The following is a 16,196-nucleotide window of genomic DNA, read 5'->3' as shown; positions in this document are numbered from 1 at the left end:
AAATTAATTAATATTCTATTCAAGATAATAAACATAATATAACAGATTAAACCTTTAATTTTACAAGTCATAAGAGAAGGTAACAGATATTTCTATTCCTATATCTTCTTTTGTATTATTCAGCTTCGAATTCAAATTATTGCTCTGCAGCACATTTGATATGTTTCATTAATCACAATGTATACAGCTTGTACAAATTTGATTCTATCCAAGTAGAGAAAGAGAGAGAGAGAGAGAGAGAGAGAGACATAATATCCGTGTGTAGATTCTGCGAAATTCCTTTTGTTCTCCAATTCAGTTGCACAAATCGTTACATTATATCCGGGAACACAATGATCTTTTCGTATCGCGTGCTCTCGTGTATTTGTATGCGATATAGACGTATGGATGACAGCCGCGTAATTCTGCTAGTGAGAGGTACACGAAGTCCCGGTCACCTATCAGACCGCCGAATCGAATAAATTCTGTTACAGCAATAGAATACGCACGTACTATACTGCGAGTAATATACGAGCGGCTTGCATAGTACATTCTCTCTCTCTCTCTCTCTCTCTCTCTTTCTCTCTGTCTCCCTCTCTCTTACCGAGTCATGTATATAAAGCTCAACCTCGAAATTCTGCGCGCAAAACATATTACGTTCGCGATACGATTCGTTCAGCCTAATCGGATCGGAATCACGTCGAGACAGATTATCGCGACATTGTTAGCAGCTCCGTAAAAAGCACGACAATGCACGGAGCGCTACGTACAATGGTACCGTAATAACGATACATTAAGCTGCGAGCATTCTCTCGGTATAAATATTTTCCCCTCGTATTGTTTTTGAATTCATTTCCACCGCGTAGAAAGAAGGGATTAAGCCCAGAAACTAAAAAGCCATTTATCTCGGCGCGAATGTGCACTGGTTGTTAGGCGTATTCGATAGTGCAATTAAAAATTAATAGTGTAGTTAAAAAAAAAAAAAAAAATGTTATTGCTATGTAATTTTTAATTACGTAGCAATAACATTTTTTTTTAAATATAGAGAGTTTACTTTTATATATAGAAAGTTAAATTATTATTATCGATATTGGTATTGCCTGAGGAGATAGTGTTGCAAAATTTTGTCTTTGCTATATGGATCGTTTCTTTCTCGAATTGATTACATTTTGGATCAATTTCTAATTTCGCTGTGTAAATAAAACACGTTGAGAGAAATGCAATCAGCAGCAAACGATATAACAGTCATCGACGATTCAGAATTCATTGTGCGTATAAATTTAATAACTTATAGAATAAACAAAATGTAGAGTGTGAAATATATCGAATGCGTCACACGTGTCATATTAAAAAAATATTTTTTTCATTATTTTAAAGTTTATGAGAATAATAAATAGTCGTTCATCGTTTACTTTAAAGTATTAAATCTCTAAATAAACTCGACTTTATCAGAATTACAACTACAAAAATTTAACGAATTATTCAATATTAAATATTTGGAAGGATTAATAAGCAATGGGTTTTTTTTTTTAATTTTTTTTAAGAAAAAACTATTTATTTTATGTTGGTTGAACAATCTATTAAGATTATGACAGATAATTTTTGAACACACACATATACTTTGTATAGGAATACGAGGTATCGCAATGGTGGGAAATTCTTTTTGATGCGAACATAAATATCCAGATAAAAAAATATATATCTTTATTATCTTATCACTAGGTCCGTAAATGTTATATTCATATGAGAGAAGCACTGTTGTAACAATTTCATTTTCCATCCACTCAGAATGCATTTACATATGTACATCGCGATATTATCGTTCTTGCAGCGATTTCATCGACATCGAGCTCTTATTGAAAGCACTATGATAATGATATCGCGCAGAGAAAAATCAATAATTATGCATGTTTTTATGCCAGACACACAGTATTCCTATTCAAAACTAATAAGTTCTAACATGCGCTGAGAGATATATATTTCTCACAACGAAATAATTCAACGCGGATTAAGAAGTATTTATGAAAGCATTAATAAAGAAGATTCAAGAAGAAGAAAAAATAAATAAATTGCAGAAAATTAAGTTATTAAAGTTAATTAAAAGTTATTCCCATTCATAGTTGTGACATTAAATAATTTATAGTTTTTCGCGTATAATTTTAATGATTTCGTGATTACACGTGACTTTAATTGCATTATTTAATCGCTTCTCCATTTCGAATCCGAATCATAACACTTGTCATAATGTTAATAAATGAAGTGTAGGTTAATTTTAATAAATTATAATTAGCAAGTTTAATTCAGCTATTAACGACAGTCGACATTGAAACCTATCGTTATTCAAATACATAAACATAAAACTTCATTATCTCGTATTGATGCAAACGCACGTTCGTTCCTCATTCCCTTATTACAAGCTCCAAATTAGTAGCCTCTGAATATGAATTCCGACAAGAACATGTTCAGCAGAGTATATTAGCGTATGTATTACAGTAATGTTTTGAATTTGAGTTATTTTATAGATAAAACATTACGCGCATCTCATTTTCTTTTTCACCATTTTCGATATCATATGTCAAAAATACTACATATTTTTTATTACTATTTTTTGTTTGTTTGAAGTATTTGCAAACAATTTTTTTTCTTTTTTTATGTAGACATTTGATATTATTTTAAAATAATGACTAGGAACATGAGTTTAGTAAACATCTATTAATTAGAATTATGCATATAGTAATAAATAAAAAAATGCACTTTTATCGAAAAATCTTTCTTTTAAATTGCAAAACGTTTTCAAAGAGAACACTTAACATATACTTAAATTAAGCTAAAACAAAATTACAATTATAAAATATAATTTTAAGTCCACGTCTCAAAGATGAACAACCGCATCTTTGGTGGATATAATGCTCTCATATCTTTTTCATGAATTGATCCAAAATGACTTAAGGATTTGAATATACTCAAGAGGAAACTCCTCTCTTTTCTCGAACCGACTTCTCTTTTTCCTCTTCCCACAGTCTATCTATAATCTACCCGTCCATTTGCTTATTCGCCAATCTAACCGCGCGCCCGCCGTTCTTCGAGAAAAAGTTTGCGATCGGATGAAAGTTTCATTACTTTCGATAATCAAACTCCTTCGTCGACTTTATATGATGACAGACAAGTCGAAGCATCACAAATTGTGCGAGAAGAAGTACGGACAACAACGGTGGCAGATTATTCATATATTAAAAAAGAGTGCAAAGTTGTAAGCTTAAAAATATATTAACAACTGTAAATTAATATATAATTGTAAATGTGTTAATAACTTTAAAATATTCATGAAGATGATTCATGAATCTTTCAAAATAACAATACATACTAAAATCATGTATTTGATTTTCTTCTATAAAATATAGATAAGAATTCGACTCTATGTTGAAAAAAATATTTTTCTTTTCTTTTTATTTATTTTTTAATCAAATGTAAATTGTATATGAAGATATAGAAACAGAGGGAGAGAGCTACATCGGACCTTTAAATTACATTGCTGGTGGAAATGTTTTTGAAATCTCTAGGTTCACCGAAGAAGAAATAAGATACGTTCGATATGCATCGGAGGTGATTTCCTTGTAATCTGATTATCGTAGCGACAGACGCGGACGCAAAGGAGAAGTGCAAGTCGTTGAACTTCGGAGGACGGCTATAACGTAAGATGTCGGGTACGAATCTACGTGCTTTATCGCGATCGACGAAGCGGAGAGAGTGAACTTGGCGAAAATCTGACTATCCGGCGTCTTTATCCCTTATTTTCGCGCGACCGCTTAATGCTCTGATAATTGGTCTTCTCGTCCGGGAAACCGTTGACAATGAACATTAATCCAATTACGTTAAAAAGCGACCTTGCTGATGAAATTCGCGCTTTTATACCGCGCCGATCGATCTGCCGACGCTTTCGTTCGACTTTGACCATTTTCAATTAACGCGGATAAATTCCTGCATTTCTCTTTCTTGCTTCGTGTAACGTTTACGTCGACTAATTATAAAGAATCTATAAATGCATTTAAAAAGATTGCGGGCAAAAGAGAACCGCGTTTTCTTCAATTTTATATAATGCTCAACTGATAGTATTTAAATCTTTAAGTATTTAAGTCTTATTAATTATATTCTTAAAAATATAACGGTAAAACTTTTTTTTAACATTTTTAATTTTGCATTTACAATTTTTATGTTATTTTAAAGGATATATGTTTTATCGTGTTAGATTTGTCTCTATTTTATTTACTGTAATATTGTATTTACTGTAATATTGTAATAAGCTGCAAAATGTTGCCACCCATGTGCATTTAAGTCAAAGCATTTGTTATTGAATTATAAATACCTCATTGTAGAATATTTTCTATAAAAGAGCGCGATAAGACTATATGACGGTGTACATTTTTAATCCAATTTGTGCTGAAATTAATAGAGTAATTTGTTTCACGTAGATATATATATTACACGTGCAGGCACGAAGCTCGCAAAACACGTGCAAAATTCTCTGTGGAATCCCTTTGCTCATCTTCGCCGCACTCTGATATGATTTATGGTGTACTTTTGCATGCCGATCCAATTATGTCGATATTATGATATCGGTATTATCGAAATTTACAAAAGGCTCAAAGTGATACCAATTGATCGTGTTTAACTTTCCGATATTCTACTTCGTTATTCCCCGTTGTATCAAAGTGATCCTCCCGTCATTGCATGGCTACAAATTCGTGAATATTTATTGGACGTAGCGAGATAATTTAAAGTCAATTTTTTTAATCTCATATATATTAACAACAACAACAACTCGCAGTCGTGATCATTTCCAATATTACTTTAAATCGTGGCAGTGAGTTTCCATGATTGGTAATAGAAATTATATATTATTATTTAAACTTTCATCCCGTATTTCCTCTACAAAAAAGAAAAAATATCTATAAAATAAGCGTTCTTTCGGAAAAATGAAGAAATAAAGAGAAATTAATCAAAAATAAAGAAATTAATTTAATACAATCAAGAGATCAAAGGAAAATTTGTTTGACTTTCGTTTCATTCTTCAATGAAGAAATGTAAGCTTCTACTGTTCAATTATTAAACATCTTAAGAGTTAAATTAAATATCGGTTCAATTAAACTTTAACTAGTAGAGTAAAATAATTTTTTAAAAAGTAACTAAAAATATTTTTCAATTTTATAATATTTAAGAAAAATGTCTCTTGCTTTTTATATCTTCCAGAGAGTTAAAATAAACGTGAAAATGCACGTAAAAGCAGAGATGTTTTATTATTTCTTGGCTTTACTTCAAAATTTTATCAATTTACATTGCACGCGAAACATGCGCGCAAATACACTTACAGCCATCCTATTCGAGCGGAAAAAAATTTAGAAGAAAGAAAAAAAAAAGAGAAATATATTCCCATCTCAATCGAAAATCGATATCGTCGCGTCATATCGCGATCGAAACGAGATTCCCTCTCCTACAAAAGCCGGAAATCTTGTGGATCGCCTGTCATTCAGTGAAGAAACTTCGGCAAATGCGGATTCGCGTGAGAAAAAGTTCGCCGCGATGCAAAATCGAGATTCACTACCGAATCGAGCGGGCGGTGACGCCGGCGAACTCTCCTGTCGAGTGCTCGACGCACAAAAGCGCGCAGATTGCGCGCTACATTTGCCCCCGATTTATCCCCCTTTCCCGAGAGAGAGAGAGAGAGAGAGATGGCCATAGAATTCGCGCGAGTAAACTTGGCGCAAAAACGGAAACCGAGAACTTCGAGCGACGCCCTTCGCCGAACGTTGGCTCAGTCTTCGAATGCAATTTTTTTTTTTACCAGAATATACCGCGAACCTTCTTTCCCTCTCGCGATCCGCTGTAAAAAAAGGAACTTCGGACAACTACTTACAAAAGTGGTTGCCCTTTGAACCAAATCGATTCCGATCAGAGCAAACCTTCGGGGAAGGGGGATACTGACTGAAGTTGCGAAGCACTTTAGGGAAGGCAAACCACTAAACGTTCTTCTGGTCTTACAACTTTCCCGTAAGTTTGCGATGTCCCTGTGTGTTGACGGTGTGTTATTCCCCGCCTTCGGTGTAATCTATTATGGTTATGGCGGCGTCAGAATTAGGAAGCAACCGGCAATTGATGGTCCGAGGATAAAGATGGGGAGAAATGAAAATCAAGCGTGAAGATAGAGTGCTATTATTAAGATAAACGTCTTGTTATATATGATTAATTCGTAATATAAAATATATATGTATGTATTTATTTATTTATTAAACATTTAAAAAATGTGGATTAAACTTGCGATTTTTTTCAGTTTGATTATTAAAAAATTGCATATATATATATATATATATATATATATATATATATATATTTATTTATTTATTTATTTATTCACAAGTATAAAATAATCTTTATAAATCTTGCATTATTGTTGTTATTTGAAGCTACTCTGTGCGTATATTGAAAAAGCACTTTCTCGTTTTCAGAATTCCACGTTGCTCTTCGCGTGGGAGGACAACGATGCAGTAACAGAGATAATAGCCGAGAAATCTCAACCGATCGTCCAGAAATATAAAATCCCAGTTCCTGGTGGCTTTAATGCCCAGGTGAGGCTCCAGATACCACCCGGGGCTGATTTGAGTGGTGCAACCAAGTATCCTATGCTGGTTTACGTGTAAGTTCTTTAGTTTTCCCAATAAACAAAATCTCTCTCTCATAAAGTTTGCAAATAATATTAAGGTACTTATTTAAATATTAATTAATAAAAATATTTGTTATATAAATTTTGAACTATATAATTTTATGTAAATTATCCTTTTAATCTTTGCTGAAATTAAGATAAATTGTAAGATTATTTGTATTGTGTTTACTTTGTAATTTCGCAAGATTAAATTTTTTAAGATATAGATACTCTTAATTGTTAGACCGATAAAATTCAATTCGATTATACATGAAAGACACCGTGTATTCCGGCAAATTGTCATTCTCGGCACAATGGTACTTTTTAACAAGCAACCAAGTTCTTACATTACGTCGCTTTTTGGTGTCGCGCGTCTCTCGGCGTTCACTTAAAAGCATCCATATTTTTCGCGGAGCGACAAGAAATGTGACAACGCACTCCGCGAGCATCATCAATCGGTTCCGTCATAATGTACCCGCGAGATAAGCGTAATGGAGAGCAGTGACGAACGTGCAGCAACGGAATGCAATCTGCACCGTGACGTGAAAACGAAGCTCTCCTTTACGTGGCCTGAATTAGGACGGGATGTAAAACCACGAAGCGATGAGTCATTCGGTATTCAGTCTCACGAACGAAAACTTGAGTGGCTTCCCCGATAAAAGCGGAACGTTATCGATATTAACTCCCGTATTTATCTATAATCATATTAATAAAAAGTGTCAAAGTAATACATTTTTTTGCATCGAGAAAAATAATTCGAAATTGATTAGTCATTATCGTGTGAACTTTATGCGTTTGTCGTCTATAGAAAAAGGACGACACACTCTAGAGAGGCCGATCTAACTTTCCGGTATAAATCCTATAATAACACCTAATTTGTAAGCAGGTCCTAGTCGAGTTCGAACTTTTGAAAGTACGAAGAGTTTATGGTAGAAGTTGTGTGTGCGTCTCTAAAATAAACGATCTTATAGATTACGAATCTTCACAAATTTCGTGTTACACATTAATTAGAAGAAAGATGGCAAAGAAAAATATGTCAAACTCTTCTTTGCTTAAAATAATCAAAATTTATTTCGATAGATGAGCAGCAAAAAATACAATCAACATCGAGAAATCTTAAAAGTTCCTATACTATATTATTTCACAGTATAATATTTTCTAGACGACTGTAATTTATTTTAGGAAAATTTATCAAATGTCTGACTGATATTAATAACTGTCATCCGTTTCTTATTAAAAGGAAAAGGGGAGTTTTAGAGATACCGTTGCTTAATTTTTAAAGATTATTCTTAAATTTCTTTTTATTGTGTTTATTCAATTCTTTGTATACATTAATGGATAATTTAAACATGTTACAAATGTGCTATGTCCGTAGTAGTCATAGACTTTTTACCGACTACGAAAATGCAGAATAGTGCGAAGGAAAGCAATGTAATTAAAAACTAGACTCTCATAAAGGAACTATTGCCATAGCGAACGCGTCTCGTTCGCTTGGCAATGGCGAATAAAGAGAAGTTTGAGCTGCCGTGCGCTTTATAGTCGAGTAACACTGTACTGTCTTCGTGTTCGAAGCGAGTATATTGGATCGCATCGACTTTTCACATATCAGGTATTCGGATGATCGCTTGTTTTCTCTCTAGTTTTCTCAAGTCTGATGAAATTTTTTACGTCTAGATTATCGATCGCGATGCCCAATGTTGTTCGCACTATACGAATCGATGTTGCCGGAATAAACTATCAAACCCATTGTAAAAATTTTAATTAGATTAAATCCCTCCCTGCATTAACAAAGAATATTGCATAATTTGGAGTATGTGTATAATTCCTCGAAATATTAAAGTTGCGATGTCAGAAAAATGAACGGTTGACGCGCGAAGAGCGATGTGTGTTAAAGTCAAAACTTGTCATCTTATTTTAAAAGTATAATAATTAAAGACACACATAATCATAGTGTATATAATCAAAGAATAATTTCTTGTATTAAATTGCGAAAAATTTCTTTCTGCTTTTCTGCTTTTTTTATTTTTTAAATATACGACAATAGCGAACGTATTAAAAGTTGAATGCATAGTTTGATGAGTTTTCTATACAAGCTTGCAATATCAGTCTCTATCCTTGCGATAAAATAACATCAGCACGATAAAAAGCATTACTCGACGTTCTATCTGCAATGCAGTCTCGATCACATCCTCCTTTGTATGCAATTCGCTTTATTGTAATGACCTAAAGTATACATGATTATAAGAGTCGCTATCTCTCTACGGAAATAGCACAAAATTTTATACATGGCATCATTTACATGCATATATAGTTACTGCCGATCAGTATAACGTCAATTGTATAAATTCAGATCGATACACGTATTGTATTGACTCTCTCTTAAACATTTATTTAAATTGATACAATATTTTTTTCAAACCAACAATCTTTGTTTTACTTATTTACACGGATAATAGAATAATATATAATTTTTTTATTTGTGTGCAAACAAAATATAATGATTCTATCTTGAATTAGAGAAGCTATTATGTAATACAGTATCGCGATTTATTATACATTTTGATTGTATTAATCAGCTGGAATATTATAAATGTTCATGGAAAATTTTCTATCATGATTTGTTAAAAAAAAAAAAAGAAAAAAAAAACAGAAAATAAAAGAAGAAAATATATCATGGAAATTAATTAGAAAAATACACGCATACTTCTTTCAACGAATAAGACAGATGATTTTTTCAACATCTATTTTTTTTTCTTCAACAGCCTTATTTTTCTGTTTTATTGCTCTCCTCTATGAGTCAGTATCCGATAGACTAGATCATCGGTTGTCATCGTATAGTCCATTTCGCTTCGAACGTGCCATGACGTTTCATGATACTACCGCGTCCTCGTATCGCGTGATACTCAGGCACACATTCGCGCTTATATCACACCATCCACGGGATCGTTACTATCCGTCTCTATTTCCGCGTTACTGTCGGCTACCCTATTCGAAAGATGTCGTATCAGAAAAGCCATCTTCGTCCGCGAACTTCCATTTCCTAATTCTCGCTATCGTCTTCGACTCCTTTCTCATTTCTTTCTCTGTGCATTTCCTCTCGTTCTCTCAAGCCTTTTCCCAAGGAATCCCTCAAGTGGCACTCGAGATTTCCCGCAAATGACCGTCGAGAGCCATAATGAGCGTGAAAGCCGAGGGAATTGCGCGCTAAACAATCGAGAAAGTAGTTGGCTATCGTCAAATCTGCTGCAATGGTTGGATTTTTAATTAAGAGAAAGGCCGATTTGTTTAGCTAACAATAAGTAAATGTCACGAGTGTACTACCACAGCTCTTTAATATATTTTAAATTTTCATATAAAATTTTTGTAATTATTATATAAGAAGGTCACATGTATTACTATTTTTTTAGGAAAATAGTAATATATTTTAGTTTTTTTAAGAAAAAAAAATTATACAATTATTCAAAAAAATTAAACGACCCAGCATGATACTCCCCCCTCTCCTAGCAATACACAGTAATAAACATTCAGGATTACCAGTAATTCTTTTTTTTTGTATTTTAATTCAAAATATTAAAGAAATTAAATTTATAAAATATATAATACAAAAAAAATGTATGCGCAACATTTGTCAACGAAGAAGATGCCGCGACATTGATGTAACGCCTGTGACAATCTATTCTCATAATTCTCGTCTTTCCAGGTACGGTGGACCAGACTCGTATCAGGTGACGGAGAAATTTAACATAGACTGGGGCATGTATCTTGTGACAAACAAAAGCATTATACATACTGTCATCGACGGCCGCGGCTCTGGATTAATGGGCAACGACATGCTGTTCGCTGGATACCGACAGCTCGGTACCGTCGAAATTATCGATCAGATTAACGTTACCAGGTGAGAGTTTACCCTTGTACAAATATAATTTCAACTAAACAAATTTTTTTTAATTTTGTTGAAAAATATTGCTACCAAGAACTGTCGGAACAAAATTTATGTCTATATATATATAATAACATCTCGAATCTAAAAGTCATTAAATTTCGTTTAATCTCTCTCGGACCGAATGCGATCATTCTGTTATTCTAAACTCGCTTTTTTAATACATCCCCGGTAAATTACTCAATGGTGTAGCTTTAAATGAGCGCAGCGTAATATAACCGGTGCTCATAGTTACGAATTGCGCTCATAGCGCATATTCGTTTACATGTAGAAGACTCATTAACCAGAGATTGCCTCCAACGCGTATTTCTTAGCCGACCGTTCGATAGCGTTAAGAATAACAAACGAGCCATCGGCCGGAATCTGTGGCTGAAACAGCTGGAGGTGTTCATCGTTCCCTGAAAACGTAGCGAGCAAAGTTTCGCTTTAGGACAAACCTAATTATAGGGGTGGCCACGTCGCGGCCTCTACTTTACCAAGTGACTTATCGTCCTGCGATCGAGGTAATCCGCTAAACCCCTAAGTTAACTAATCTAACTCCGCTAGTGTTCGGAACGAATAGAGCGCGCGGCTTTAACGAAGTTCTTTTCACGGCACGGACACCCGTGAACCGCAGCGTGTGTTAACAAGAAGAAAATTGCTCGTACTTTCATCTGAATTTATCGGCTGACCCTCTTCCCTTTCGTCCCGCTGTCGGGAAAAGAGTTCGGGCTCTCCTCTCGTATTTTCACCGGCTGCCGCGAGAGTAATTTATCTCGTTGCCGGGAGAGAGAAAGAGAGAGAGAGAATGGGCAGGCCGGTAGCGAAAATTTCGCCACTTATACGCTCGTCCATCTTTAAACCGAAACATCAAACTTCCGGCTGTGATGAATAATGCTTATTCCACTGCCACGGGAAAGCCATATTTTACTGTTTAAACGACAACGCGCCGCAACCGCGAAGCCGCAAACTCGACATCGTGCGTAGACTGCCAGTTTCTCTGCCAGCAATCTCTGTGTTTCCGAATCACGGAAGTAACTTAACTAATTGCAACAAGAAATTTGCAAAGTGTCGAGATTCGTGGCAATATTTGAAATAAATGTTGAATTAAGATGTGCGAGAGAAATATACTGGAGGCAAATAAAACGTGATGACATATAATAAATTTTGATCGAATAACAGTGAGATATCTTCCCATCTTGTGTAAGAATCTGTCATCTTTTCACTTTGTTTTCCTTGGACTTCTTTCCGAAAGCTTTATTATTTCATTGACGAGCGATTTTATTTGTGTTATGGCATGATGTAAGAGAGGACGAATAGTTCGTCTTCCCTTCTATCGTAATAGAAATCAATAGACGGATAAAAAATTGAGTTACTTCTTCAAAAATGATAATTTAGTTTGTCATATAAATAATTATATAACGACTTGCTTTAAAAGGAAAATCACGAAACTTTTCATAATATTAGTCTGTTCTTTTTTGGACCGAAATATTCATAGATAAAAGGAAGCTGAGAGGAACACCTGAGAGGTGTTCCCACGTGCATGTATTTTAAGCTTTCAAATATTGAAGGTAGACCAAGCGAGGTCATCGACATATCCTGTACGATGCTTTTACTGTGATGAGCACTTATACGAGAGATACTAGAGAAAATCATCCTGTAGTAAAATTTACGTCGAATAACAGAATATCTTAAACTTGCATTATTACCTTGAAAAAAAAAAGGAAAGTGAAAAAAGAATATTACATATTGAATTATTTGATGGAGTTTTCATTTGGAGTTGACATTCTCTGTAAAACTTTTAGAGAGGATCAAGTAAAATCTTAATGCGCAAACTTTGGGAACTTTCGCATTATTTATGGGATGACACGGCGAGGCTTCTAAATCCTTCGAGAAATCAAAAAGTCGCTTCTTTTACAAACAAACAGAAACGGCAGACAATGTTTGAAATCACCGTCGCCCTGCCGTTCTTTTTTCCTCTCTCTCTCTCCCTATCTCCATCGCATTCCACGACTGTAAGCACAGATACTACAATGTAAAGATAGGCGAAAACGCAAGTACCGTATTCACCATCCGCGCATTTCTCCGGTATGTATGTACATCACGGTGTTTTGCCGGTGCATCGCATGGCGTCCGGCTCGTAAAAAGCGAGCCACAAAGTTGGAAGCGGTCCAAACGATTGCGGAATCGTCCGGCTCTTTTCAACCTGCACACCATTGCGGCGGTCTTTCCCTCTCCGTTTCTCGCGTTCGGTTTTACCCTCCTGCCACCCACCCGCTGCTCGGCGACCCTTCGTGAAACCCCTGCGTTTTGTTCCCTTTTTTTGTCGGCCTTTGTTCCGTCATCGAATCGACCAACCGAACTAACCAGTTGTCCTACTCATTTGTTTCTACGATCGTTTAACTGATGAATAACGAATGCTGCAATCGGTGTTGAAACGCGAAAATCTTGGGGACGACACGACGCACCCCTCATAAGCGTAATGAACTCCCTTTGAAAGGGAGTGATTAGCAATTGTTTTCTCCGAGAGAGAGAATCGCAAGTTCCATGCAAACCTTTCAAGTTAATTGAGACTGGACGTTGCAGGATTAGAGATAACAATTATATAAAAGGAGTGGAGAAAAAAAATTTTCTAAATAAGAAAAATAATTAATACAAAACACGATACTTTAGAAAAAAATATATCTATAAGCAGCATTATGTAACAAATAGATACATATGCTTCGCAATTATAGTGAAAAAAAAAAAAAATTATTATTAAGAGTATTTGAGAAAGATCATATTTTAAAATACGTCATTCCATTATGGCAATTTAAACATTTATCTCTTTACTCGTCAATATTCGTTTTTTATAGCGCTCCTTCCCGATTGCATTTAATCCTTTCCAATGATTTAAGCCTGGATGTGACATATTGGCGACTTTATTCGCCTGGAAAAATCCTGATTTAAATTCACGCAGTGACCGTAGTCGCCGAGTATTCGATAAGCAACAAGCGAGCAATGGGCGAGCAAAAGGCGAAACAAAGGGTCATCCTGAACGCTCTGTCGTAGGACCAAAATACGTATTCTAGGATACGTAAACGTGTGTGCGAATTGCCAAACGAAAGAGGGAAGCGCAGTTTCGGTCCGAGGTCTCTCTCTCGTTTTTTTTCTCTTTATGAGAAGAAATAGAATTCAACGTACCGCCGGCCGATTTACGAGGTAAATAAATTTCACCGGTCGAGCACGAGGGGGGCAAACGAAATCTGCCGCGCGTCGCCGCACGAGGAGAGCCGTTACTATTTCTACGGGCGCTCGACCGGGCATAGCTATGGGCACCGTGATCCCGGCGGGGCCATTATTATCGAACACACGAGATGCCAGAGACAATAGTCCGAAGAGATTGGAAGGAAGAAATACGAATTCTCTCCTTTTTTTTTCTCTCTCTCTCTCTCTCTCTCTCTCTCTCTCTCTCTCTCTCTCTCTTTTCTACTCTATCCAGAAGGGTGAAGGGAGAGCAATGCGCGGCGCTTCGCGCGCGGAAACCCTCTCCGGGTTTCCGGAAATCATGAGGCAGGACGTGGCACTCGATCTGGCAGAGATCTAAAAAATATATAGGACGGTCCCGGAGGTATCGTCACCGCGCACACCTTTCGCCTGTGGATTCGTCGACCGAATTGCTGTGCATCTTTCTCTAAGGATATTGTGATTGAATTTCCTTTCTCAAAATTTTGTCTTTAATTTACAGTATTGAATAATCGAAGAAAATCGAAGGTGCTATCAGAGAGCAAAATTAATTATAAATTAAATTTTGTCAAATAAGCCGTGTCAAATTTGCTTAAATATCCTCATTCGCAAGTTTTATATTATTATATATCTCTGAATATTTTTACATTAACAGTATTTAAGAACATCTTGAAATTTATATTTGTGAATGCAAGAAAATTTAGTAGGTAGATAATATTTGAATAGAAAAGATTTTTAAATTTGAAGAAAAATTATTATTTACGATGTATGCTTTAAACAAAGGAATTTGATTTAAAAATATATACAATTACAATAATTGATAATTAGATTTCTCGCAAATTTTTAATAATTATAAACAAAAGGTAATTGTGCGCCCCATGTTCTTTAATACGAAGCACATCGGTCGCATGTATAATTGCGCAGAATGCACGCAAAATAATGGAGTAAGGGAAGCAGAAATTACAAAGTAGTCACTGATTCTTATCACAAAGTGCTCGATTATTCCGTGTGCGTGCTTTTTAGCGAGAATGGCGATTGCCTTTTTTTTACGAGCGTTATGGCATCTCCGGTGAAAGAAAGCAATTTCATAGCGCCTTTCTGTGCCATCCGCTTGCTTAGATGGAGATAAAAGATTTTATCATAGAAAAATTCCTTTAAATATCGTGCTAAAATTTATAAGTAAAGAAAATACTCATTTTCCCGAACATTCTCCTTTCTGTTCCGTATTATCATTTTTCTTATGGTAGGATAATTTGCGATATAATGGAATTACTAAAGATTCTTACTTGCATTTTTTGCGATTTCCAATTATATATTATTAACAATCCTTTATCTACCTCAACATGGTATTTTCACAATATTTTATCCTACGAATAATATTTATAAAATGTAACGTCTTTTTTTTTTTTCGCTTCTTACAGACACCTGCAGGACAAGTTATCCTTCATCGACCGTACTAGAACGGCGATATGGGGTTGGAGTTATGGTGGATACGCGACCGGCATGACACTTGCCATGGATTTAAAGGGCGTTTTCAAGTGCGGCATGTCTGTCGCGCCCGTTACAGATTGGGCTCTCTATGGTACGTAATAGAGTAATTAAATTCCAACTAATGACACAACACACGATGGCGATTTGCTTTACAGTATAATGTTTAATTAAAAATTTCTTCACAAAAAAAGAAAATGATTTGATATCATTAATCGCGATTATTTTGTGGCTATAACGCCGTTATTTATTAAAACTTACTTAACGCGTAGTTTATTTTAACGAGGACCAATAAAGAAAGAAGAGATTCTTAATAAACAACTAAAACAAAAGCTGTGCCGTGTCGTAAAGTTACTCTTTTCATAAAGCAATCCCGAGATTTATGATAACATAAAAGCCAGAAAACTTTTCTATCAACAAGTGGTTGGATTTTTAACATTAAAGCTAGTCTAAAATAGCTTAAGTCTGAATTTAGAGTAAAAAAAAAAAACACTTTTTATATTTACAAACAAATCAATCGGTAGAAAATCTAATCTCAGATTGAGCCAAGTAATTTTGAGATTTCGTTCTAGATGTAAGCATATGTATATCTCATTTTCAATGTTTAAAATGTTGAAAAAAACAATAGAGATAGAAATAGAAAAATCAACCAAATAATTAAAATAGCAATATTCTATCTTACTATGATGTAACTGTAATATCGCTACCATGAAGAAAAATTCTCCCAGAGCATTATACGCTTGACAGTTTTTATTATAAGGGAGTGTTGTCAAGAAACTTGTGGAGAATGTTAAGTTTTTTTAGTCCTCGGATTTGTCTAAGAATTTTTTACGCGGTGACATTTTAACGAAGAAAAGTATGCTCCGTGGAAAAGGCGTGCTGCTGCAGCTT

At 35.0% G+C, this 16,196-nt stretch overlaps 1 protein-coding gene across 16 annotated transcripts in view; it reads left to right on the top strand.

Annotated features, from left to right (window-relative positions):
* LOC140673344 (venom dipeptidyl peptidase 4) overlaps positions 1-16,196 on the top strand; it is a 329,058-nt gene that overhangs the window by 308,977 nt on the left and 3,885 nt on the right. For all 16 annotated transcript variants that reach the window (XM_072906244.1, XM_072906243.1, XM_072906247.1 and 13 more), the window contains 3 exons: positions 6,480-6,667; positions 10,374-10,568; positions 15,239-15,399. In XM_072906244.1, coding sequence (XP_072762345.1) covers positions 6,480-6,667; positions 10,374-10,568; positions 15,239-15,399 — 544 coding nt within the window. The remainder of the gene's footprint in view (positions 1-6,479; positions 6,668-10,373; positions 10,569-15,238; positions 15,400-16,196) is intronic.

Source organism: Anoplolepis gracilipes, chromosome 14 (genome assembly GCF_047496725.1).
Source record: "Anoplolepis gracilipes chromosome 14, ASM4749672v1, whole genome shotgun sequence".
NCBI lineage: Eukaryota > Metazoa > Arthropoda > Insecta > Hymenoptera > Formicidae > Anoplolepis > Anoplolepis gracilipes.
The sequence above is the reverse complement of the archived record's forward strand: the minus strand, read 5'-3'. Positions and strand labels throughout refer to the sequence as shown.